This window comes from Brachyistius frenatus, unplaced genomic scaffold (genome assembly GCF_029030835.1).
Source record: "Brachyistius frenatus isolate BFR_SWC_R1_liver_20210118 unplaced genomic scaffold, ASM2903083v1 Contig_1, whole genome shotgun sequence".
NCBI classification, from domain to species: Eukaryota; Metazoa; Chordata; class Actinopteri; family Embiotocidae; genus Brachyistius; species Brachyistius frenatus.
In genome coordinates, this window is record NW_027210600.1 from 1,348,355 (window position 1) to 1,374,249 (window position 25,895).

At 45.5% G+C, this 25,895-nt stretch overlaps 1 protein-coding gene across 2 annotated transcripts in view; it reads right to left on the minus strand.

The window, feature by feature from the left end:
* Positions 1–25,895, minus strand: part of epha4l (eph receptor A4, like) — a 59,979-nt gene that overhangs the window by 13,645 nt on the left and 20,439 nt on the right. The window contains exons 4-11 of one of the 2 annotated variants that reach the window (XM_069689670.1): positions 21,208–21,363; positions 13,223–13,558; positions 6,993–7,117; positions 6,729–6,888; positions 5,296–5,407; positions 2,659–2,714; positions 2,042–2,155; positions 1,228–1,413 (exon numbers count right to left, since the gene is read on the minus strand). In XM_069689670.1, the coding sequence (XP_069545771.1) occupies positions 1,228–1,413; positions 2,042–2,155; positions 2,659–2,714; positions 5,296–5,407; positions 6,729–6,888; positions 6,993–7,117; positions 13,223–13,558; positions 21,208–21,363 (1,245 nt within the window). Of the gene's footprint in view, positions 1–1,227; positions 1,414–2,041; positions 2,156–2,658; positions 2,718–5,295; positions 5,408–6,728; positions 6,889–6,992; positions 7,118–13,222; positions 13,559–21,207; positions 21,364–25,895 lie in introns of both variants that reach the window. The other variant, XM_069689586.1, reaches the window with a different exon arrangement.

The following is a 25,895-nucleotide window of genomic DNA, read 5'->3' on the forward strand; positions in this document are numbered from 1 at the left end:
TTTTCAACCCTAACTGATAAAGGAATAAATATGTAATCACCTCCAGTGTGCTCCAGTGCACCGCATTTTATTAGGTGATGAGAAAACAGCAGCAGAGGATTTCTGATTATAAATGGGGAATTATTTTTGTTAATAAAGCGAGTTTTGTTTGAACAGACTTCCTTTTTGCTGTAATACTTTGAGCACAGCTTCTGCTGACCACATATTTCACTGGAAAAATCCAGGCAATTTAAAAAAATTTCAAGCAGTTTGCTTGAATTCCAGTTAATTATTGCCATTGTAAGATTTTGTGATTTCCTGGAGGGACACACACACACACACACACACACACACACACACACACACACACGCACACACACACACACACACACACACACACACACACACACACACACCTATAGCCTAACATCATGCGGAGGTGTAAAAGTAGGAGAGAACCAGAGAGACAGAGAGGGGAGAGTGCCAAGGGCAGAGGGAGGGAGATTTGGCCAGCGTTTTGTGGCCATGCAGCAGCAGATAGAGGAGGGATAGGGTATCACTCCCTAACCCCAAACACATTTACAGCTGACACCATGATTAATGAGTCTGGTGCCGCGCTACAGGGCCTGTTCCTGGACCCATTAGACCCCTCCTCCCCTCCCCCCACCCGCCTCTCAACTGCCCAGCTACCTCCAACTCCACCTCCCCTCCTTCCCCCACCTCTTCCATCTGGACAGAACCCACCTGGGGATTCCCCCCGATGGGACGTCTGCACAACACGCACAAATACGAGCCTTCGCTTCAGTATATGTGCTAACACAGGTATCCTTTGCGACTTAAGTGGTTGTAAAATACACACCAGAGCACAAACACACATCGTTTGCTGGTAAAGACGGGTTTGTCCCTGCGCTCACCTTTCTCCAAAGTCACCCAAAAACCGCAGACGCAGTTTGTCATGATTTATTGTTACGTTTTTTGGTTTTTAACAGAGACAGCAGAAATGAGTGCCCTTTCTGTGTCATTATAATAAAGTAGTAATTGTGTGTGTAAATGGTGTGTGTGTGTGTGTGTGTGTGTGTGTGTGTGTGTGTGTGTGTGTGTGTGTGTGTGTGTGTGTGTGTGTGTGTGTGTGTGTGTGTATGTGTGTGTGTGTGTGAGCTGAGCTGAGCATTATTCCCATTTCCTGAAGCAATTTCCCTCCACAAAAAAACCTTCGTTTCTCGTTTGAGAACCCCTGTCTGGACTTACATTTGGTGACCACGCCCTCCAGGTGGATGATGTTGGGATGGTCGAACTGGCCCATGATGCTGGCCTCGGACAGGAAGTCCCGCCTCTGCTTGTCGGTGTAGCCGGCCTTCAGCGTCTTGATGGCCACGCAGATCTCCCTCTTGCCCGGCATCTTCAGGCGGCCGCTGCAGACCTCACCGAACTCGCCTGAAAAAATACCCGGCAGGGTGCCCAAAGATGTTGAACACAAGCACTCAGATCCACGCGCGCGTGTGTGTGTGTGTGTGTGTGTGTGTGTGTGTGTGTGTGTGTGTGTGTGTGTGTGTGTGTGTGTGTGTGTGTGTGTGTGTGTGTGTGTGTGTGTGTGTGTGTGTGCACGTGTGTGTGTGTGTGTGTGTGTGTGTGTGTGTGTGTGTGTGTGTGTGTGTGTGTGTGTGTGTGTGTGTGTGTGTGTGTGTGTAAGAAGGCTTCCACGTTGAACATTGATCAGGGTCTCTAATCCCCCACTGCCCTCCTCCCCTCGTGCACTGGAGCAGAGAGAGAGGGGGAAATGGATATTGATTCTTTCTCTTTATTATTTTGTCATTGGATGACTTTTCTGCGGCCACAGGAATAGCACGGACAACATATTTAGCCTCCACTGATGTTTTTTTCCTTTAACTTGTTGACCTCTACAATGTTTGAGCGGTAAAACGATGGGTCTTATTTTCATGAAACGGACACCGAATCTTCCGTTAGATAACAATGTTCCTCACTGCAAATGCGCCCCGTGAAACTAGGTTTATGATAATTGATTACAAATGGATGAAATATCCAAAACAACATGTCTCCTCACCGATGCCAATGACTTTCTCAATCTTGATGCAGGAGGCGTCGATCTCTTTGGCGAACTCGCGGACGGCTTGGTTGGGGTCCTCGTATGTGAAGGGGTCGACGTATATCCTCACTCCTGAGGGGAGGAGAAAGGAAGGAAGCAAGCGAAAGAGAGAGAGAGAGAGAGAGAGAGAGAGAGAGAGAGAGAGAGAAGCGAGTGAAAAAAATGAAGGTTAATTCATTCCAGCAACAACTCTCCATCTGTTCTGTATTTCCATCATGCTGCAGGCGACACCGCCTCCTCTGTGGATCCTCCTCCTCCTCCTCCTCCCTCCTCTCCATACCTCGCTTCACACTCTGACTCCGTTGCATTTCTTGTCATCGTGGCTGACTCCAATGAAGACGGAGCTCATTAACTTGAAATTTTTGTGGCACGCAAGCAGCAATGCCAATGACTTGATAATGAGGTGTTTGGAGCATGTTAAGATGCAAGAACATTAACTTCAAAATATTTTTTTTTCTCCTCCTCCATTTTATGGGCTTCATTTGCGGTTTAGAGTGCGCGCACGTGAGCACACCTGACAGCGCTAATGGGCCTCAGTTATAGAGTGTGCAGGTGGAGTGTTAACTAGCAGTTACCTTGATGCAAGTGCTTCTCTTCATCAGAGTCCTGCTTGGCTTTGCTGTATTTACTCCTTCTGGGGGCAAAAAGAGCAGAGCGGTCAGTCACAGTGGATTTTAAAGGTTTTAAATGTCAAAGCATGTGTGTCTCATGTAAAAAAAAAAAAAAAAAAAACTCAATCACAATATTAATAATGGAGCACAAGTGTCAATCACGTCAGTAAAACCAAAACCAAGACTCCACAACCCACACCATTATGTAAGGTGACGCAATCCTTTTTGATATTATTAATGTCATTACAAAGAAAGAAATCATTTTAAATGTTTTGACTGTTGTGGCACTTAGATGTGAAGATAAAAGCTTCAAAACATAAGCTTTTTTATTTGTGATGGGAAGATGGTCACCACACTACTTTCAATGTGGTAAACATCGAGGGAAGGATATTTAGCTTAGCTTAGCATAAACAATGGAAACAGCTCGCCTCTAAAAAAAAAAAAAAAAAAATCAAGTAGCAACTATATTAAAGCTCACTAACTCGTGTATGACCAAAATTAAAGTGTCAAAAGTGTTTTTCAGTGTGATTCCCAAATGCTGAACTTTTCCTTTAAGGTTAAATATGTCCACCACGCTGAGGTAACCTGCGTCACCAAGTCGGTCACAGTAAATCACACAAAATCACAGTAAAGATTTAAAGACTTGTGCAAGATAAGTAGATATGATTAATGATTTTGAGATATTTTACCTCATTTAAATGGACATATAACATATGACCTGCAATTATTTCATAGTTACAGTAACTAGATAATTAAGATAACAAAATGTTTCGTACAATTTGATGTATTTTTATGCAAAAATAAACAAACAGTATACATAAAATAGTTCAAATAAGCTTCAGTATCAAACTGCAGCTAAAACATAATGCATAAGTAATAATAATAATAATAAACATTTAATCAAAATATATAGATAGTAGAAGAGTCTGTTACTTTTAATAGTTTTAATGTATTTTGCTGATAATAATTTTACTTTGGTTAATTATATATTTCAGAGTCCAGTGATATTTGTGAAGGTTTTTGAAGGGCACTGATCATTCAACAACAACAACAACAACAACATGGAGCAGAGGCCAGACTGGTGTAAAAGCTATAAATCAATCGCGAAGAAGATGCACTTAAATCCCTCCGAATCCCTCAAGCAGCCTGACACCTGGCCTTATATTGATGTGTTAGGGTCAGTGGTGGAAATGACCAGATGTGAGACATTGTCATTGTGTAATGACGGTAAACGGCTGCGTGATTACAGTCCCTCCCCACAATCACAGGATGGCCGCGGCAGCACAATGACAGTGGCCGTCACATGCATATAAAAAAGGGCTGAAACAACCACCTGCTTGGCTGGATAGAGAGGAGACACACACACACACACACACACACACACACACACACACACACACACACACACACACACACACACACACACACACACACACACACACACACAATCAGCAGCCCTCTTCAATCCCCATCATCCTCAATACACACACGCAAGCAGTGATCTGGCTTCCACATAATGAGGCACATACTGTACACACACATGCAGGAACTAACACACAAGCTAGAAACACCACACACACAAAACTTAAGGATATGTGGACACTCACTCACACACACACACACACACACACACACACACACACACACACACACACACACACACACACACACACACACACACACACACACACACACACACACTCAGGGGGTGAGTGTGGTTAACACCCTGAGGTGAGGCAGCCCCATCTGCATGTAATCCCATCTGTGTGACGCTGCTTTGTCCTGCTCGCTGGTTAACACCCCGAGATTGGGTCACTGCAAATCCACCTGATGCCTCTCCGTCTCGGTCCCTCTGTATTCTATCTAATACTTTTCATTGCCTGCTTATCTCGTTGTGCACCTTCCTGTCGCTCTCCCTTTCTCTCTCTCCTGGTTTTTTTATTTTTTTGTCCTTTCTCTCTCATTCCCTTCACGGCGGTCAGCAAACCGCAGCAGGGGGAAATAACTCGTGGCCAGGATTACAGCCACTATCTGAGAGATAGAGGGAGAGAGATTTGTGTGTGTGTGTGTGTGTGTGTGTGTGTGTGTGTGTGTGTGTGTGTGTGTGTGTGTGTGTGTGTGTGTGTGTGTGTGTGTGTGTGTGTGTGTGTGTGTGTGTGTGTGTGTGTGTGTGTGTGTGTGTGTGTGCGCTGAGGGGAGGGATGCGAGCAGCCGGAGGGGGGTGCAGAGGACAGGGAGCGAGGGGTCGCTGATTGCATCTCTTCAGCTGTCGGAGCTGTCAATCACGTCTCCGGTGTGGCGAGTCATCACTCATCCGACGTGAGCGAGTTGCACTAGCTGTCTGGCTCAGAGTGTGTGTGTGTGTGTGTGTGTGTGTGTGTGTGTGTGTGTGTGTGTGTGTGTGTGTGTGTGTGTGTGTGTGTGTGTGTGTGTGTGTGTGTGTGTGTGTGTGTGTGTGTGTGTGTGTGTGTGTGAATTTTTCGAGTGACTTCCATCTCCTGACAGCTACTTTTCCCCGGCACTAAGCAAGACATCCCTCATCTGGGTGGCAAGAGGGAGAGACAGAAAGCAGAAGGGACGTGAGGGAGTGACGAAGCTCACCTTCGGCTGATGACGAAAGCACTGATGAGGATGATGAGGAGGACCACGCTGCCCACCACCGACACCAGCAGCACCGTGGAGTTGGCCCCGTCACCGATAATGGGAGCCGGAACTGTGGAAAGAAAAAAAGAGGGGAAAGAAAAGGGAGAGACAAAAGAGCAAAGTCAATATGATTGCGCTCAATGGAGTCACCGCACATGAAAGAGCCCGTGTACATTCTGTGTTTGTCACAGTAACTGATCTCCCTCCCACTTCCTCCCCACGTCTGCTCCCTCTGCCTCCGTTTTTACAATCCGGCCCATAAAGTCTCCTGTTTGGCACGCTCCATTGAGAGACAATGACGAGCCATTAGGACGGGTGCTTGACCGTGTCATTATCATGCGCTGCCGTTTCCATCTGCATTACAAAGGGGACACCTGGGCTTCCAGCGCATCTCCGCGGCCCCTTTGCATCAGAACTGTTCACATTATGTGGAAGAATATTTACGAGACAACATCTGAATGTGAGGAGAACATTCAGGTTTGAGTGATCACATATTACAAGGTTGTTTTTCCAAGTCGAATAAAGTCAAGTTTAATTCAGCTACATAGCCCAATATCACCAATATCTCCCAAAGGGCTTTACAAGCTGGACAGCATATGACCTTTGACCCTTAATACAGATCAATACAAAAATGGGAAGAAATTTTTGATGAGCAACAGAAGAGCATCTCTCCTTATTGATGTTGTGTGTAAAGAGTAGACCAACATAGAAAAAAATGATGTAAATAAAAAGGATGAGCAAATCTCAGATTGTTAAATAATATGAAGAATATGAATCGTTATTCTCTTAACATTCACATTTTCCCATGTATTTCCCTTTAAGTAGCTTTAGGGTCATGCTTTTCTTGTAGCTGCTGCCTCAAAAGGAAATCTTTAGAAAGTTCCGTGGATCTGAATGAGTTTTGGCTGAACTGCATGACATTGTAATGACCGGGAGGCTAATTTGAAATTGTGATCAGAGTCCACCCACACAGTACTCTTTTTATCTTGGGGTTTTTACAGGTTTGACGTGCTTTCATGTCTGGAAACTGAATCTTAAACTGATAAATGTTAAGGGGCAGTGATGAGAAGCAGAAGTAGCTGTCAGCAGTTTATAACTAAACATGTCAGAAATGGTATCATTTGTCAAAAACCCACATAGTTTGAAGCATCTGCTGAGACTCAGACTTGACTATAGAAGCTCTTCAAGTTGCCAGTCAGGTGCTAGAGCACGATATCATTTGTCTTTTCTGGAGGACGGCTATTTTGATTAATGGCTGTGCAATGACAGAGACAAACTCGTAAAAGATGCCATCATTGCAGGCTTTTTCAGAGCCTGGCATCGAACCTCTCCGCCTCTCTGTACTGACGTCATGGAGACGAGCTGAGAGGAGACGGCGTGGCTGAGCTCACCAGAGTTGGTCATGAACTCAAACGGGCCGCTGAATTCCCCGTAGCCGGCCGCCGTGCGAGCGCGCACATGGAAGACGTAGGAGGTGAGCGGGGTGAGGCCCTTGATGTCAGTGTTCCTTGAAGAGGTTTTTATGATCCGGTAGCTTCTTTCATTCTGGTCCTGTGGAAGACAGAAAAACCGCAGATGACTCAAAGGCTCAAGACACGATTCTATTTTGGAGAATATTCACTAAGAGAGACTTCATCTCGTCTGGAGCCCCTCACCTTCTCGTAGTACTTGACCTCATACTCCAGTATGACCCCGTTGGCTCTGTCCGGTGGCTGCCAGGCCAGCGAGATGGTGTGTCTTGTGATATCCTTGGCCTGGATGGAAGTCACTGGAGAAGGAGCTGGTGAGACGATCAAAGACAGAAAAAAAAAAAAAAAAAAAAGAAGATGAAAAACCGTTTAGCCCGCTGCTTCCTCCCATCCTCCATGTTGTTCTCAGCCTCAGAGACACTCGGTCTGTTTTGTGCTGCTCTCCTAAATCCCTCCCCCCTCCCCCTTACTCCCGCTGACAGAGTGAAACAGCGGGCGAGGCCACAAGGCAATCACTTCCATTTCTCTTTGAACTTGGCTTCTATTCAAAATGGCAGGCGTTACAGAGCTGTATATGGCCACACAGCAGAATTACTAATGCTGGAGTGTATGGAAATACTCTGCTTCTGATCTAATGGTTGGCATCAATAAAACCAATCCAGGTTTCCCTCCGCCGACACGTTTAGCGCGTCAGCCACTTCTCATGACTTCATTTTTCTGTTTTCCCAGGTCACCTTGGGAAACCGTGCGCTGCTACAAGGTGCACGATTAAAATGAAATGAGCTCCATACACCTTTGCAGATTTTTTTTTTTTTTTTTTGGTCTTCAAGAGAGCAAATCAATTGGTTTTCATTAAAGCTCCGGTGCACAATCTTATCTTCAAGCCCTCTCTACTGCAGCTGATAATGAGGCCATATTTCAAGCAGCCACGCTATCTGCGTTCAGACGCCTTTAACATGTGAAGGTTAAAGCACTGATAATGGCTTACACTCGTCTCCTCCCTCCAGTGCGTCACCCCTGCACAAATCAAACCTTTATCTTCGGGGAGTGTGACAACACTAAAATTGGGTCACACACACTGTCAATGTAGCAGAGAGAATATAGGCGGAGGATAGATAGTGTCGTAAACAGAGGCAGGCTCATGTGAAGATACGACAGGTGGAGTTAAAGAGCGGGCGACGAAAAGGTACACAACTAAACTGCAGACACACAAAAGATATGAAACACATATTTCGAGCGCTTTGGGGGTTCTAGCTTCGGAGTTTAAAACCTCTGTCACGTTCACACAAGGGTCCCAAACAGCCCAACAAAATGTATTCTCCATGAAGCCAGAACAACATCTCCACTCACGCCCAGGTACGTTTCTTTATGGCATCTGCTCGCACCAGTTCACAAGGAGTGACTCTCTTGACCTCTGCTCCCCAGTGATGACTGTAACCGTACTCGTACTGGACCATCTGCCTTTTAAAAAATTACAGTGGGATGATTAATGAGGGGTTCGCGGTCCGCCGATTATGATTGGATTATCTATGACATTATATACATCCTCATCACATGGACCAGGGGCTCCAGGGAGCTTAGCCTCTGAGCTAACACTAACAAAACCCTTGCTTTTAGCCGGGGATTGAGTTCAAACGGGCCTGGAATTCAAGCACCGGGCCGTGGATTGAGTTTCAGTGGGGCGAAGAAGCGTCAGGAGAGGAGAGGAGAGGCTGGGGGTGACGGTGGGGTGGCAGGGGGTCTGTGACTGGTGGGGGCTGATATTGAGATGGAGAGGGATGGGATTGCAGACTCGGTAAATAGATTAACCCAAGGCTGTGTCATCCTGTTGGCCTAATGTGTTGCGTCTCCGTTAAACAATTAGATGGCGGCCATTTGTATCCCTCCGATCAATCTTACCCGGCAGCGAGAGCCAATTTGAAGGCTCTCCCGGGGCCGACCGAGGACGCTCCGACTTCAGAAGGAAAACCCCTGAGGGGTTCACGGGGCCTTCGTTCCCTGGCAGTAATCCGCACATCTATCATTCTTCCAAAGATGACAGATATGGCGACTTAATCGTGTTCCGCTGCTCTTGTTGCGTTTTTTTATTTTTCCCTCGACTAATGTGAGGCTAAAGATGAGTGATTTTCTGAAAGGCCTCGTCTCAGGTTCATTACATGACACAGCAGCTCAGACGCGAAAGATGTGATCCATCAAGGTCGAGTTTTATACCCTATTAAAGATAAATCGGTCAGCTGAATTCCTAAAAAGCAAACTGATACAATTTTAAATATTATCAAACCGTGTGTGCACAAATTCTACACAAAACGGACATTTTTGACCCGAGGCTGCGATTAGGGCAGAACGTGTTCGACTGGCTGGTACCTCTGTGCATGAATTTAAACATGCGGGGCGATCTGTAATTTCTTACCGCCTCCTGAAAGCGTGGGCTCAACACGCTGGTGGAATAATAAGTGTGAGATGCAATGAATATTCAGATCCCATTTCAGAATTGGGCTCTCCAAAAAAATAAAAAAAAGTCCCACACATACAGTAGACACACACACACACACACACACACACACGGCAACACAAAGGACCTCATTACACACACAGAAAGATAGAAATTCACAGAGAAAAACCACACACCTCATCCCATTATCTCACACAGACAGCACAAACTCAATCACGCCACCCGTGCTTACATTATAATGAGGAAACACCTGGTGGAGGCACACGGATGGAGTTCAGGGTTTGGTTTGAAAGGATATTGGAGGCCGTTTTTAGCAGATGGTGGTGAGGTTTTGTCTTGTTGAGCGAGCGGGTTTATCTTTGCGAGCGCGTTCATCACAGAGTATTTGTGCTGCGAGGAGCATCTGCGGTCGGCGCGGGCATTTGCACGAATATGCGCTCGATTATAGCCTGACAATAAAAAAAAAAAAAAGAGAGACGATCGGAGGGGGAGGGGAAAGGGCTGCACACATGTGGTTGCCAGATTGGAGCCTGGTTGCCAGATTTGAGTCACTCAATTTCGCTGCCGCCGAGGAAAAATAGTCGAAGAGGGAGCCGTTTTTTTTTTTTTTTTTTTTTTTTTTTTTTTTTAGGGCTGTCGAGAAAATGGCTCCTGCTTACAACATCTCCCCCCTCCAACACCGCCCGGCCAGCCTCCACCTCCCCGAACACATTTTCCACATGTACGTCTGTCCGGTTCGCCAGAGTGATGGAAACTCACACACATGTGCGCTGACGGACGTGCCCACACACACACATCATCTCTCATGCACTAATTCACTTTTAGTCACCTAAGCCTGCCAAGTATTTTGTATCAGGACATAAACACCTCTCTGTCAGACTCTCTCTTTCCCCTTTTTCTCACACACACACACACACACACACACACACACACACACACACACACACACACACACACACACACACACACACACACACACACACACACACACACACACACACACACAGCCCATAAAAGGGGGGAGAAAACATCCATTTACAGCCAGGGGTCAGTTCAAAGCTTGGACATCTCTCCCTCTCCTCAGGCAGGCCGGGTGAAAGGGTTCCACGCCGGCTGATTTACGACACTGGAATTGTTCATGGCGACACATGGAATCTGACCTCCTCATACACACATACACATGCATGCCTGGTCACAAATGCACGATCATACAATCTGGTCTGCTAACATTTATTTTTCTCTCTACTGCACCATCTTCTTTCATTTTTCCTCTCACGCAAAAAAAGTGCTCCTCCTTTCCAACCTGCCTACCTCACTTCTTCCTCTCTAGCCGAAATTTGAACTTTTATAGGAAGGCGGGCGGCGGGGGTGTCTTTTCCACAGCACTTATAAATCCTAATAAATCTATCATAATAAATGCGTAATCCACGGTGTCTGGATGCGGGGAGGCGATACAGCGAGAGGGACAGCCACAGATGACTGGCTGGATTACCAGCGGCTGAAACTAGAGCTTCCAAAGCCCCTACCGAGCATTAGCAGGAAGAAATCCAATCAGTCTGGAGCTATTCTCTTTAACACACACACACACACACACACACACACACACACACACACGAAGAGACACACACACACACACACACACACACACACACACACACACACACACACACGAATGCACACAAATTAGAAGAGACACACACACACACACACACATATGGAGACACACAGAGGACATTGTTTGAGAGGCAAATGTGGATCGTCTCCATTCATAGGCGTACAAACATTCTGTGCAGCACATTTTCTTACTTTTAGCCACGCATGCAGTCAGTCCTGCACATGTGAAAAAACACACACACACACACACACACACACACACACACACACACACACACACACACACACACACACACACACACACACACACACACACACACACACACACACACACACACACACACACACACACACACACACACACACTAATAGAGCCTCCAGCTGCAGCTTCATATAACTAATCCAGGGGAACAATTGTGAAACATGCAGCGGTGATGAGCCAAAGGCAACATCATCTGTATCTTACAACTTCAAGTCAGCAGATTAGCCTCGAGCAACCTCAGGGGGACCTTTGTGTGTGTGTGTGTGTGTGTGTGTGTGTGTGTGTGTGTGTGTGTGTGTGTGTGTGTGTGTGTGTGTGTGTGTGTGTGTGTGTGTGTGTGTAAGTATGTCTTTATATGAATCCATGTCTGAAAGTGTGTGTTTTCGGGAACGACCACACGGACACTTTCGAGGCGTGCTCCGTTACAGCTCCCCCTCATGCCTGTCTGGCAGGACGCGCTGCTCTCCCTCAGGCAGGCAGCACATCCATTCATCTCCATCTTCCTGACCCCAGCTGATAAATCAAGCCACTGTGTCCTTAAATTGCCAGTCCAAGCCCTATTTAAGATATTCGCTTTTCCCATGGATGGAAATTAGTAATAAAAAAAATAAAAAAAAGATGACACAAAAAGGCACTTAGCTTGCCACCCAAGAGCAGGGCACTAAAAGAAGAGTGTGGTAATGATCGGCTATAAGCAGGGGAGAGAAGGGAGGGACGGAGAGAAAGGACCCGGGTCGTAAAATCCATTTGCACAACAACCGGCTACAAAATGGCTAAATGACAAAACAACGGGAGGCTCTGAACGCACCCCCGGGCTAAAGGTCCGTTCTCCAGCTCTGAAGGAGAGGCTGCATTCATGGGTGGATTCTACAAGAATAATTACACGCACACACACACACACACACACACACACACACACACACACACACACACACACACACACACACACACACACACACACACACACACACACACACACACACACACACACACACACACACACACCAGCATTTGTAATGAAGCCTCCGTAGATCAATACAACTCATCTAATTTATTAGCTTGAGAGCTAAATATAGCACGGTGAACCCATCTTCAGCACGGGCTTCTCATTATGCAAAGCTCTGGCGAAATTTTGCAGAAAATCATTTCCCGCTGCCGAGAATCCATCATCCTCCTCAGTAATCACCCAGCCTTCACCCAAATTATTCCCAACTTTAATAAACATGTTTTCACGCGCAGATTGCCCCCAAAAAGTATTTCAAGCATTCAGTGTAATGAACTTGCACCCTGCATCAAACATGAGCTGGCACACACGCTGAATGCTATCGACACACACACACACACACACACACACACACACACACACACACACACACACACACACACACACACACACACACACACACACACACACACACACACACACACACACACACACACACACACACACACAAGTCAGGAGACTAACTAGGCTCTTGTGATCTGCAGGAAAAGTGGAAGTGAACCACCTCAGTTACCTAAACAAACATTCAAATAAATGATTTAACTGCTGTTTTAAAGGTTAAGACTGAAGTTGAATCCATGCTAATGTTGAGTAAAATGGACATAAGTAACCATAGTTACCATGTTTTCTATTGGTAACTGCTTTAATACACCTTGTGCATTCAAAATATGTTGATGGATCCTGATAAACTATATGAATGGAAACCTGCAAGCCAATAACAAACGCATCTTTTTTACGGTGCAGTGTTATTTAGTTACATCCATTCCTGACCAGCTGTCAGGATTTGGCTTAAAAAGATGTTTAAAATGTGCAAAATATGTCATTAAATCTATTCAAAGGTTTCGAAAATATATTGATATGTCAATATTATTGAGCCTTATTACTTATTACTTGAGGTAATCAATGCTCCACTCATGGAGCGCTTTTAACCTTCTTTGAGGAAGCACTTGGACGAGCTATTGGATTCTCACAAAAAATATGACTTATGTGAATGAAAATATGATCTGCGTTCAAAGGCCCGTAAACACTCCCTCAGTGTCCAATCACAACCACCCGTTCACTCAGATCACCTCCGGTCGTCTTACCGGCCTGGTTGGTGGTGACGGTCACCGACACGGCCTGCTCCGGGCCCGGGCTCTGAGGCGACACCCCGTTCACCGCCCACACCTCGAAGGTGTAGTTGGTGTGGGCCTGCAGCTCGTTGATGGACACCCTGGTTCCCTTCAGGCTCAGCTGCTGCGGGCTGAAGTGGATGCCGTTGCCGCACGGTTGACAGCGCCGGCCGTCGGGCCCGCAGCGTTTGCACACCACGTTGTACGTCAGGTCCTGGCGGCCTCCCGAGCTCCGGGGCGGGCTCCACTCCAGGTTCACGGAGGTCTCGTTCACGTTGGAGATGAGGTGGACGGGAGCCGACGGAGGGCCTGCGGAGCCGGAGGGAAAGAGTTGATGGTGTTTAGCAGTGGCGGTTGGAATAAACAGCCAAACGCCCAGCAGGTAGAGTTACATTCATATTTACATGTTCTTACTGCAGAAAGGGAGACATTAGTCATCACATCAAAGTTTTCATTAACGATAGCACTCTTTTTTTGGTGCGCACTTCAAACAGCCGAGTCTCCTGTGGTTGAGGTAACCGATTCTCTCCATACACACTCATAACAAAGATGTAAACACGCAATAGACTGGGCTGTCCCTTTATAGGGAGCCCAGGCTTCTTCCATTCCCTTTTAATGTCCTGTCCGTTACAGCGCGGGAGGATCCAGTTTCACCTCAGTTAATTCAGAAATGTTAACTGAAATCCAATAGCAGAGCTCTCAGATTCATGTGTCGAATCAGCTGCGAGGTGGCGGGCTGCCTGCCTGGCTGGTCCTGCCGCTAACAGCGGGGCTTTATGGCGCCCGCTCAATAACTTTACACAAAGTTTGCTTTGGACCCTGTTACCAAGTTCCTGCTGTGATGTAAAACCTGCAAGCTCTACTTTTATACGGCGAGCAGCTCCTCAGATACGTGACACAAACTCCCCAGCGCATCAATCCCAATTTACATGTCAGCTCTGTTGTAATTAATATGTTTTTTTGCGTTGCTTTCAAACATAAGCGGCGGTAATTGACTTAACTCTGCCTTTCTCTCCCTCTCTCTCGCCCCACGTCTCTGTTTTCCCTGTCTCGCTCGGTCGCTCGCTCTCTGACTAATGAAGCGCACGCGAGCAGGCTGGGGGGATCGATGCAGGCTGAAATATGAAAGCCAGTCGGGCCGCGGACTAATCATTTCACAACGGAAATTAATTATCAGTGTTATTTTTGGAGGAGCGGAGTGGCAATGAGTGATTTCACAGAGACACGGAGAGCAGCAGACAGGACAGTGTGGCGGAGGGTGTGTGTGTGTGTGTGTGTGTGTGTGTGTGTGTGTGTGTGTGTGTGTGTGTGTGTGTGTGTGTGTGTGTGTGTGTGTGTGTGTGTGAGAGAGCATTTGGTCGCCCGAGGAGTAAGAAGTGCGCTTCAGTGCACAAGAGTTGCCGTATTATTGGAGACGAGGAAGTACAGTTTCACCCGCCACTTGTGCATTCTTTCTCATGCTGTATGTGGAGCCAGTGTTACGGCGGCAGGGTGGTGCTGAATGAGCTGAGGGGAGGGACGAGATGGGAGACGGACAGAAGGAGAAGACAAACACAGTCTGTTCATCCAGACAGCAGAAAGCCTCTGATTAGTATGGAAGGAGCAAGGTCTGGGGGGTGGGGGGGTGGGGGGTGTCTGTTTAACTGCACACGACACAAGACGGTGGGACGCAGAGTCGACCAGAAGTGGAAAAAGTTTTCAGCTTCTGTTCTTAAGTAAAAGTTGTAACACCACACTGTGCACATAAAACGTATCGAGTATCAAAAGTAAAAGTACACACTCCGCAGTAAATGCTCCCTGTCAGTGGTTTAATATACATGATGGTTTTCTGAGTAATATATTACTGTGCATTTTAGTGCTGTAGTTATTTAAGGTTGTGCTTATTTTACTGACTTTAATTACTGTTGCAGTTAAATCTGCAAGTAATGCACCGTTAGCTTATCATATGTTTGTGTTGTTTTTATTTTGTAGGAACCACGTATCTCTGAAAAGTCAACAAGCTGAGAAAATCCAAGCATTTTCTTGTGAATGCAAATGACGTTTCATGACGTCTTTAACTCAAAAGGAAGATTTAATCCTTTGGTTTAGCAGAATAATTCAAAATCACCAAATACGTGGTTTTCACTGGATACATTTGCATAAATTGGAAATAGCAAAGTACAAATACCTCAGATTTGTACCAAAGTACGGTACCTACTTGAGTAAATGTACCTAGTTACACTCCACCACTGAAGTAGACTGTGTTAATATTAGCAACGTCCTCTTACCAACTGCAGCCTTCGATGAAAATCTATTAATAAATTCCCATTAAAAATAATGATAAAGCACCCCCCCCCACACACCCACTCTTCCTCTCTTGCTCTTTCACCTCGTTTGCTTCTTAGTTACAGATCAGATGGGGTTTCTAACTGAAGGTGTCCACACAAACTGTAATTATAATAGGGTTGCTGTGCTTGGTTTACATAAGCTCTTTATACTGATACTCGATATCATTCTGCCGGCGATACTGGGCTGTTATCTGGACTTACGGTGTCATAAACTGAACAGGACAAAGGTGGTAAGGCGGCTTTAGTAAAGGACGTTTAGTGTGAAGCTGGAGATAATCAGTTTAGTTCAGCATTAAGACTGAAAGTAGAGGAAAATCACTTCTTACTTGGCTTTCACTGTATATGTATTCAACCAAGCAGATATAATGTGTTCCTGAGTGGGCTGTAGAAAGAGCCAGGCTAACCGTTTCCCTCTGTTTTCAGTCTTTATGCTAAGCTAAGCTAACTGAATCCGGGGGCCAGCTTCACATTTAGAACGCAAGTAACATCAATTGTCTCTTCTCACTCACATATGTGCAAGGAAGTCCTGTAATGTGCGAAGTATTATCAGAAATACCAACATGCTAAGATTTGAATGTGTGCATTGGCATGTGTGTGTTAATCCACTTTTATTGTGTTTGTTTGTTGCTATGACAAACATGGCAACAGCTGTATAACTTTACAGCTGTATAAAGTCTTAAACACATTCCATCATGTCAGTATACCTCCCCGCATTACACACACACACACACACACACACACACACAAACAGTACCTTTGGCTGTACCTGTCGCTCTCCCAGAATGCACCACTGGGAGCAAGGGAGCGTGGGAGAGCCGTCGGCTGTGACTGACACCCGGTAATTAATCCTGGGAGAGAGAACGGCGAGGGGAGACGGGAGCGCAACGCTCCTGCAACCTTCATACAACGTTAGCTCAACATGGCCTTAAAATTCACTCTCCTTATGGGAGGAATCTAGAGGGAGACTTTGAAAGTTTCTCCTGAAGAAAGTTGGTGATTTCCTCCGTCTACTTTTCCGTTCGTTTATGGCCTCGCAATTTGCTCGGAGCCTTAATTCTTTCTTTCCTGCCGCTCCTTTGCTTCCATTTCCTTCCTCCTTTAATCTGTCTTTCTCATTGTGACTCCCATTCTCCATCTTCCTCCCGTCCTCTCCTCCTCTTTTGCCTCCCTTCACCTCTCTGTCTTTCTGTGTCTTCCTATCAGTAATTGGTACCCGCGTGTTGTGCATAGCCGAGTTAGATCGCGGGCTAAATTGGCCCGAGCGTCGACCCCGCTATTACCATCCGGCTGGGATTCATTCAATGCCCCCCTCGAGTCCTTTCCCGCTCTGCGTTCATTCCTCACGCCGTCCCTCCCTCTTCCTCCGCAAAACCACTGCTAAGAAAACTGAGGAAAAATCTGAGAAACACATCAAGGCCCAGCAGAAAGCCCAAAATAGAGAACCCTCCTCCTTATAACCTGAACACAGTGGAGCAACCAGCTCCCATGGGTGTCTGTCCCTGGTCCTCATTACTGCCCTGGTGTGTGTGTGTGTGTGTGTGTGTGTGTGTGTGTGTGTGTGTGTGTGTGTGTGTGTGTGTGTGTGTGTGTGTGTGTGTGTGTGTGTGTGTGTGTGTGTGTGTGTGTGTGTGTGTGTGTATTTATTCTCAGTGATTCATGTGTGTTCACTATATTACCGTATATTTTAATATTGGTAACTAACGGTTATAAATTGATTAAGCTGCGTGTTGTGTTAAGTGATGTTTTCTACCTGTTAACTTTATAGACAACTTGATTAATGTATTATGAATATCAGCCTCTAAATTAGGTGGAATGAAATTGATAAAACCATTTTTTTTGTTGTTGTTGTTGTTGCCTATGCATCTCTGAGGAGTTTTTAGAAAAATAAAATAAAATGAATTGAAGCAACAAAAAAGTTTCTCACAATCTAAGAACATGAAAAATAAACGACAATGAAGATTATACAAGCGATGAAAATCTCTAATATTCTGCTTTTAAATAGTAATATAACTAATTTATCCTGCTCACACAGGTTGATCCAAAGAGTCGGAGGAGAACAATCGGACTGGCTATTGTTTCTAATCTGGAAAGCGAATGTTTCAATCAAATGTAGTAAATGGCGCTGACAGCCACAATACAGCAGGAGCAACGGTGTCGCACACAAACAGCCGCGCAGCGATGACATTACACAACATCCACTTTTAATCATCATCTTGCATCGCTAGACCGCGAGCTAAGAGAGGGGGAAAAGCGTTTTCAATTACCCTCTCACACACACACACACACACACACACACACACACACACACACACACACACACACACACACACACACACACACACACACACACACACACACACACACACACACACACACGTGCTCCCCAATTACCAGAGATGCTGGCTCTTTCCCAGCCTGACCTTCTGGCGAGGCAAACTGGGAAATGAATTTAAGAGGGTTCTTTTTTTTTTTCCTTCATCTGTTCATGACTCTGAGTGGGTTTTGAGAGAGAGCACAATGCGGAATGAAAACAAAATACGGAAGGATGTGTGAGTGACAGTCGTAATTACAGAGCTCTTAACATGTGGGCGCGAAGTAAAAAAAAAAAAAAATGCACGGGGAAGGAAAACAGCAGTCGACAGACGGGGTGAGAGTTCAAAGATCACATGTTGACCGGCTGACGAGGCGGAGCAAAGGTCGGTGAGAGCGTCGGGCTAATGTTCAGTTCCCCAGCGCGGATTCAGGAATGCGGCCGAGATGGCAGAGCGGGGTCCTATAAAAGTAATAAGCTTCGACAGCTGTTGCTTGCAGCAGCCGTTGTGAAACGCCGTCCTGACTAACAAGACAATTGGGATGACCTCCCAGCTCACCCATTAACGGAGAAGTAGTGCTACAGTGTGCAAGTGATGTGGTCCAACAGTGGGGGTGGGGGATGGGGGGGGAGGGGGGTAATTAATTACAAGGATTTTATTTTCATTTTTTTTTATATTTGGGAATTTAGCGATATTTAATAAAACCACAACAGGTAAGTTAACATGTATTAAAAGTAGGTGAAATTCTATTAAAGAATAAAACAATACGAAATCACAGATTTTTCTATTATGATTTGCAGCAGAGCTACTTTGTAGTCGAAGAATACTGTTTTTCTTGGGGGATTCATAATCAGCAGCTCAAATGCTTTATTTTTTTTCATCTTCTTGTTTTCGTCGTTAATTTCTATTACAAGAAGTTGAAAACCCAGATGGAGCTTGTTTGCTGAAAACAACATTCCAAGCTGGAAGATGTCTTCTTGCAACAGGAAACATGAAGCAGCTTTTGAAGATGTTTGGACATGAAATCCCAGGGCAAATAGCAGTTTGATTAAAATTTGGGAGGCTCGTTGCAAAAAATGGGTTAGTAATGAAAAACTTGATGCTATTTAGTGGGTAAGAGTCGCAACACACATTATTTTAATTATTGGATAATCTGCTGATTATTTTCTCACCTGATCAATTTATCATTCGATCTATAAAACATTAGAAAATATGAATAAGCTCGTTACAACTGCATTGAGCCCAAGGTGATTCAGTTTAATGTAAGCAAATTCGCAAATTTTGAAAAGCTCGACTAATGAGACATTTTGATTTTTAAACTGACTTAAAGGTCACATATTTAATAAAGTTTAAAATTATAAAACAGGTCGAGGTGCAGCATAAGTACTGTGAAAATGTCAAAATGCTCCAGAAATGCACACAGCCCGCACTCAGCTAATGTGTCGTTTTTGGACGTCCTTTAATTTGTGATGTCACAAATTCACACTCTTATGTCCGCCCGCAGCACGCCGCACTGTTCAACATTTTATTGGAAGAAAACAACAAGTGGTCATTCCGTCACGGAGCTAGCATGCCACAAGATTAGAGAAAACCTGTGGTTGCCCAAGACTACAAATTAATAAAAAATTAAGTGTACAATATGGGACCTTTAAATTATTTAATTCTTTGTCAAAACTGTTGACACTTGGGGCAACCTGATGGCCAAGTTGCCCCACATGCCCTGCCTGACTCTACCGTCACTCTTTAAAAAAAGGTCATAAATAATTATATTTAAAAGAAAAATACTAAGCAATTAACATTTTGCACTACCAAATGATGAATCCAGTAATTGTTAAGAGCTCTACAGTGTTGCCAGTTTAAATGACACAAGTCCATAAAAGCTTTTCTATTGTATTTGCTGGTGAAAGTAAACTTTTTTTTTTATGTTTAATGTCAGCTGAAAAATCTGTTAAAAAAAACTGATTAATCAGCACATCGCACCATAGATTAAGCCAAAATTTAACAACTTTGGCTCTTGAATATATTCTGCAGTAGAGTATTATTTATGATACCGTTACGTAGATACCGTACTGCTAGGGAGTAATTACTGATGTGTAAGCGGGAGGGAGTTCATCTACTTGTCTGATTCACTGAATTGTTTCACCGAGTGATGAATCCACAGGAACTTGACAGAACGGTGAGCCAACTATGAGCTAAACAAGTTAACAGATGTTTTGGTTGTTAAAATTGCTTCATGACACATACTCACTCAAACACAAACGTCTGTCAAATGAAAGTATAAATCTTGATTTTTTTTTATTTTTTTTTCCCTGGGAAATGAGAGTGTTGGGATTTGTGTGTTACGTGGTTTTTTTTCTGTTTGCTCTCTGTGTATATTTCAACCCGTATGAACTCCCAGTTTCATGCCTCAGAGAGGGAACAAAGTCTAAAATAAAGGGAAGAAGTGTCATTATAGGAAGCAGGATTGTTAGCAGAATTTGTTATCACAGACGCGGTGAGTCAGAGGGTCGGGTCGGAAGAAGCAGATTCACAGACGGTTGACTCACGGCCTGATGGAGGAAAGTGAGGACACACGCCGAGAAATATAACACAGAATACCTTCTTTCAGCTTGATGCATTCCTCTATTTAGTTCCTTTTTCTTTCAACTTCACAGCTTCACCCTCTGTCTTTATCACATCTTATTCGTTCTCAGCATACATCTCCAGCTTTTCATCTGCCCTTGTTTTCCCACCTCTTTTTTGTCACCTCCCCCGAACATTTAAGCTCAATTTGTCGTTCCCCATTGTTCACACCACCGTCTGCTGTTTGGCAGTCTATCTGTGGAGGGCTGAATCTGGGATGCAGTGGTTTATACCTCCATTAGTCCTATGTCACCATGACTGATCACTAAGTACCACCTGGAATCAAAAGACACTTATTAAACCAGCGGGCGCCTGCTTTATGTTTGCGCAGAGTGATTGTCTGGATGTACGTGTGTGTGTGTGTGTGTGTGTGTGTGTGTGTGTGTGTGTGTGTGTGTGTGTGTGTGTGTGTGTGTGTGTGTGTGTGTGTGTGTGTGTGTGTGTGTGTGAGGGGGTAATTCAGGCTGACAATGACTGTGAAGGCAGTCATTCTATGTGTGTTAAGATTCTTTTACATAACAGTGTTGTGTTATTAATACAGTACACAGCTGAACGAGATATCGTATGCTGTTTATAAATCAATGCACATCACAGCTCGCCATGGCTTGGTTGTGATATAACTGCAGGTCATGTATTGCGATGCTACATGTATGTGTCTGTGTCTGTGTGTGTGTGGGGGGGGGGGAGGTGTACTTACGGCTGCAGGGCATGGAGGCCGGGTCCGTTTCGGAGCGGAAGTATCCTTTATCGCAGACGCAGGAGGTGGAGCCCTCCCTGACGGAGTAGCTGTGGAGCGGACACTTGGAACAGGAGCCATCGGTGGCCAGAGCGCGGTAGTAACCAATCTTACAGGCTGAAAGACAACAAGGACACAGAGGAAGGTGCGTTTGGTTAGATGTGATGTGCGTCAACATGTAACTTCATCCGGGTGTTGTTTTCACATGAAATACCTGTATATCATTTAGGTACTTTCATATGTCAATAAAAGGCTCTAGAGGTAAGAATGAATCTACCGCCAGGGCAGCAGGTCTGGAGGGCTAAACTTGTGCGTTTGGCAGGTTTTTATCATAAGCCAAAGTATTTGACAGAAAGTTTGATCTGAATATTAGAAGCCAGTTGGGGCACATGAATGTCTGCAGCAAATCTATATATTTGTTGTCAACATTTCATTTGAACGACGAGTCAAAGGATTACTAAAGACATGAGGGTACATAACCATTAGCCCAGTGCGTGAATATCTGGGTCTGGCCTCGCTCCACTGAGGACTATTTCCAGTTGTTGCGTCCTACTGAGCGTAGACCTCTGGTTCATGTTGTAACTATTGGAGCAGCCTTTAAACCGTTAGTATTGACCACCAAATGGCAAATGTTTTGCGCCGAAACTGACCAAGTTGTACAAAACAGAGACACCCCACCAATCTGAGCCAAGTGGAACGCCATGGCGGTAAATGACCATTGCAGACCTTCAATTTCTCAATATTTACTAGCATTGCTACAAATATATTACTTCATCAAACTCTGTCACTGATGCCAATGACAGTGAAAACTAAAGCTGTAAGCAACAGGCTCGCAAAGTCACGCTAAACAACCAGAAATGTCCGTAAAAGATGTGGTGCCATTCAATCAAGTACATCTAGAGACCAGAAAGGTCTGTGAAAAACTGCAATCCATCCAATCGGTGTTGAGCTATTTCAGTCAGAACCAAAGTGGCTGACAAGCCGACCAACAGACAAACCAACGTACGCGAAGTGAAGCACGCGTGAGGCACAAATAAAGTTGCTATAAGTGGTCGTCTCAGGTTTTGGTAATAAAGGACTTTGCCATGCACTTGACATCTTTTTTTTTCGCCGGTGGATGAAAGGAAGAAAATGCAGAGATCTTGGCTATTTCCCCCCAATTAGCAACAGGAAGACAATATGTTGCTGAGAGGCTTCTACTTCACTCGACAATACCTCCTCCCTTTGTCTTCATTTTCCATCTTCACTGCTCTCTCCCTGTTCTATTATCGAAAACAACAGAACAGGAGTAAAGGGTGCAATTTCCTCTGACAAAAAAGGGGAGATCGAATAACTACCTCGTCTCTCCCACAAATTTAGGCTACGCTCTGCTGGCAAGATTTGGAGCTGTAATGAAACCAGAGCCTTTGGCATTTCAAACCATTTAACAAACAAATGCCACCACACTTGGCACACCAGGAGCTCTGTCACTCTCACAAGGCTGTTTTCACCCTGCCGGGTTGAAAACACACACTCTCACACACACACATCAGTACGAAATGGCAACCTAAGTGACACTTTTCCTACTTTTGGCGACAGTGCTCGCCTTTCTTTTGACTGACAGTTTGATTGGAGGGCTCGTCTTTCAAGGAGTTTCTCCTCCGTCTATCCGTTTCTATAATGGCCGGGGAAGCCTCGCAGGGTTATATTTCACCCCCTGAGCGCTGAACCAGAAGAAGAGGACAAAAGAACAATTCTCAGAGAGGTGCGGCGCAGACAGTCGCAACACCGATTGGACCGAATAACCTGTCAGTCAGTGAGGCTGCTGTGTGCTTGGCAGAGGACGGCGAATGGTATGGAGGCCGGAGGTAGAGTGGTTTGGGTTTTGTGTGTGTGTGTGTGTGTGTGTGTGTGTGTGTGTGTGTGTGTGTGTGTGTGTGTGTGTGTGTGTGTGTGTGTGTGTGTGTGTGTGTGTGTGTGTGTGTGTGTGTGTGTGTGTAAATGCGTGTGTGTCTGTCAGTCTATGTTGTTATGATGTAAAAAGACCCACTGAAGACAGATGGGTGAACTCATACCCAATATAAGTCTGATAATTACACACAGTACAGTCTGCAGGGGTAAAGCTATCCCCCTCTTGCGTACACAGTCTGCCTTCAAAAGCTCACACACAACCCAGATCTCCGAGCACACATTAGAAAGGCATGGCTTTGAATGCCACACTCATAAATACATCATGGGATCTTACATACAGTCACATAAACAAAGTCCCACATGTGTTCACCACACTAGAAATCAAATCTGTGCCTATCCACGTACGCCGCAGCGAGGAGGAAGTCCGACGTCCAACAAAAACACACATTTCACCAACCGGCCGACGCGCTCACACAACAAAGGAAATCCACAAACCCCTAAAAAACACTGGGAAAACTCTCTTAGGGACGTAATAAAGTCAGGCTCTGGAGTAGCTGGATTAGCGTAGCGTGGCGTTAACTGAGACGGGACTAGCTGCTACCTGCTGAGCCATTCTTTGCCCGTTCCCACTCCCTCAATCAGCGCTAAATCCCTGTCGCTTCATTCCCTAACGCCAGGCTATAAGGGCCTCATTGACTGTAGCCTGCAGGGGAGCGCGAAGCCTCCATTTCTTTTCTTCACACTTTCAACAAAAAAAAAAAAAAAAAAAAAAAAGGGGGGGTGGAGATTAGTCAGGAGGTGCTTTGTGTTATCTCTCTATCTTTAAAACAATCTTTCAACAGCCCGTCTCATCACTGGAAACAAGAGGACACTGAGATTTGTGGGTATTGTTTAAGAGGTTGTGACCGCTTCAGGTGACAAAACACTAAGTTGCTTTCAGGGTTTGTACATGTGCGCTGACCAGGAAAGGGTCTGGAGTTGAGAGAGGGGTCAGCCAGCTGTTTGAGACGATGCCCCCATGCTAAAAGCCGGAGGGAGAGTTAATTGAGTCCCATGCTTCACAGCCTTTGGGCCTGAGCTCCTTTAAAGAGACACAGTCTAAGAGCGGGCTACCTCAAACTGTGCACGGTTGATGAGTTTTTCGCCCGTCAATTATTAAGCTGTCCCAGGCTGACCCCAGAGTCCTCGCAGAACTCTTTGCCCAACCCCAGATCCCTGTTTGCCGTAGACGTGCTCTGGCATCTTCATCTGCGGTTTGAAACTCTGTGTTTCAGAGCTTGTGTTTGAAAATGTGATGTCAACATATGAGGGCTTGTTTATAGCAGCGACTGCCCTGCAGAAAGAAACGGCTGAGGGAAGAGAGAGGTCCATATCCAAGTAAAGCTGGGGAATTTGCTTCCTATTAGGAGTGTGTGTGTGTGTGTGTGTGTGTGTGTGTGTGTGTGTGTGTGTGTGTGTGTGTGTGTGTGTGTGTGTGTGTGTGTGTGTGTGTGTGTGGGCGTGCGCGTGTGTGTGAAGGAAGAGACCACAGTAGTGGGTGGTCCAAGAGACCGTAGCTTCACTCCCTTAAGTCTTGCTGGATTTATCACTGTCCGAGCCAGCCGTGGCAGACCAACACATCGACGCGAATACAGACGCACATGAGCACATGTGTATTTAGATTTTATGGGATCTGAGCTGCGAAGCCTTCATCATATCCTTCTCGTACAGCTCGCAAAAGTCTAACACAATTTTTCCACACCGTCGTTTTTATACCGTCTCCTTTTCTCCCCTGTCGCTCTCTAACTCCCCTTTATTATTTTTTCTGACTCTCTCCCTGCCCTCTATCTCTCTCTCCCACTCTCCTAGGCTTTCTCTCGGCAGGCCTCCTTTCAGACAGAGAGGGGTTTGTCAGGTGCCAAATCCCTGAGCTGAGAGATCAAAGGCAGACAAAGAGACTGGTGACTTACTGTTCTATTCTGAAAAGGCAAAAAATGGAATCCCTCATAGACCGGGACATCGCATTCTTCCCACTTTTCTCCCCCGGCAGCTCAACTCATTCAATCCTCCTCTCTGGCTTTAGTTTTTTTTTCCCCCTTTTGTCCGTCTTTCCCCTGCCCTATCCCCGTCCCTGCTGTCTTGTGTGCTGAAGCAGGTTTGGAGGAAAGGGGGCGACAAGGGTGGAGGGAGCGGGTAGTGGGAGTTAATGAGTAGTTTTGTCAGTGTGGTGGGGATTCTGCTGGCTGAATTGCTTGCACCACGTGAGGGAGGGGACGATGGAACTTCTGCACAAGACGCAGCCATCAATGCGTCCGTCTGTAAGAAATAGGAGCGCACAAAAGCTAATGATACAATGATTAGCTACCCACACGCGAGCCAACTAGAACCGGGCTAAGTTTCCCTCTGAGTGGCAACAACCCACGCACCAGCCTTTCAACAGCCGTAGATGCTCCCCAAATTAAACCACATCCGCCCACACACCCACCGACTGCGGCCCACCTTGAGTGACCTGCACGCAAAGCCTGATAGGCGAGCTTTTCTGCAGCCCACACAACAAAGTATCCAATGCACTAGGGAGTGAAAGCATGAGACCAAACTTGCACTACAATAGCCATCCAAAAAACCCCGGGAATGTAACACCCAGCGCACGGCCCACAATAAGCAGGCCTGCCCAGGCAGAACAATTGCCTCTCTTGTAATCAGAAAAAAGAGAATTAACTTCAAACTACTGCATTCCCCCCCCCCCTTTCAAGGCAGCGCTTTATCTTGTGTGGGTGATG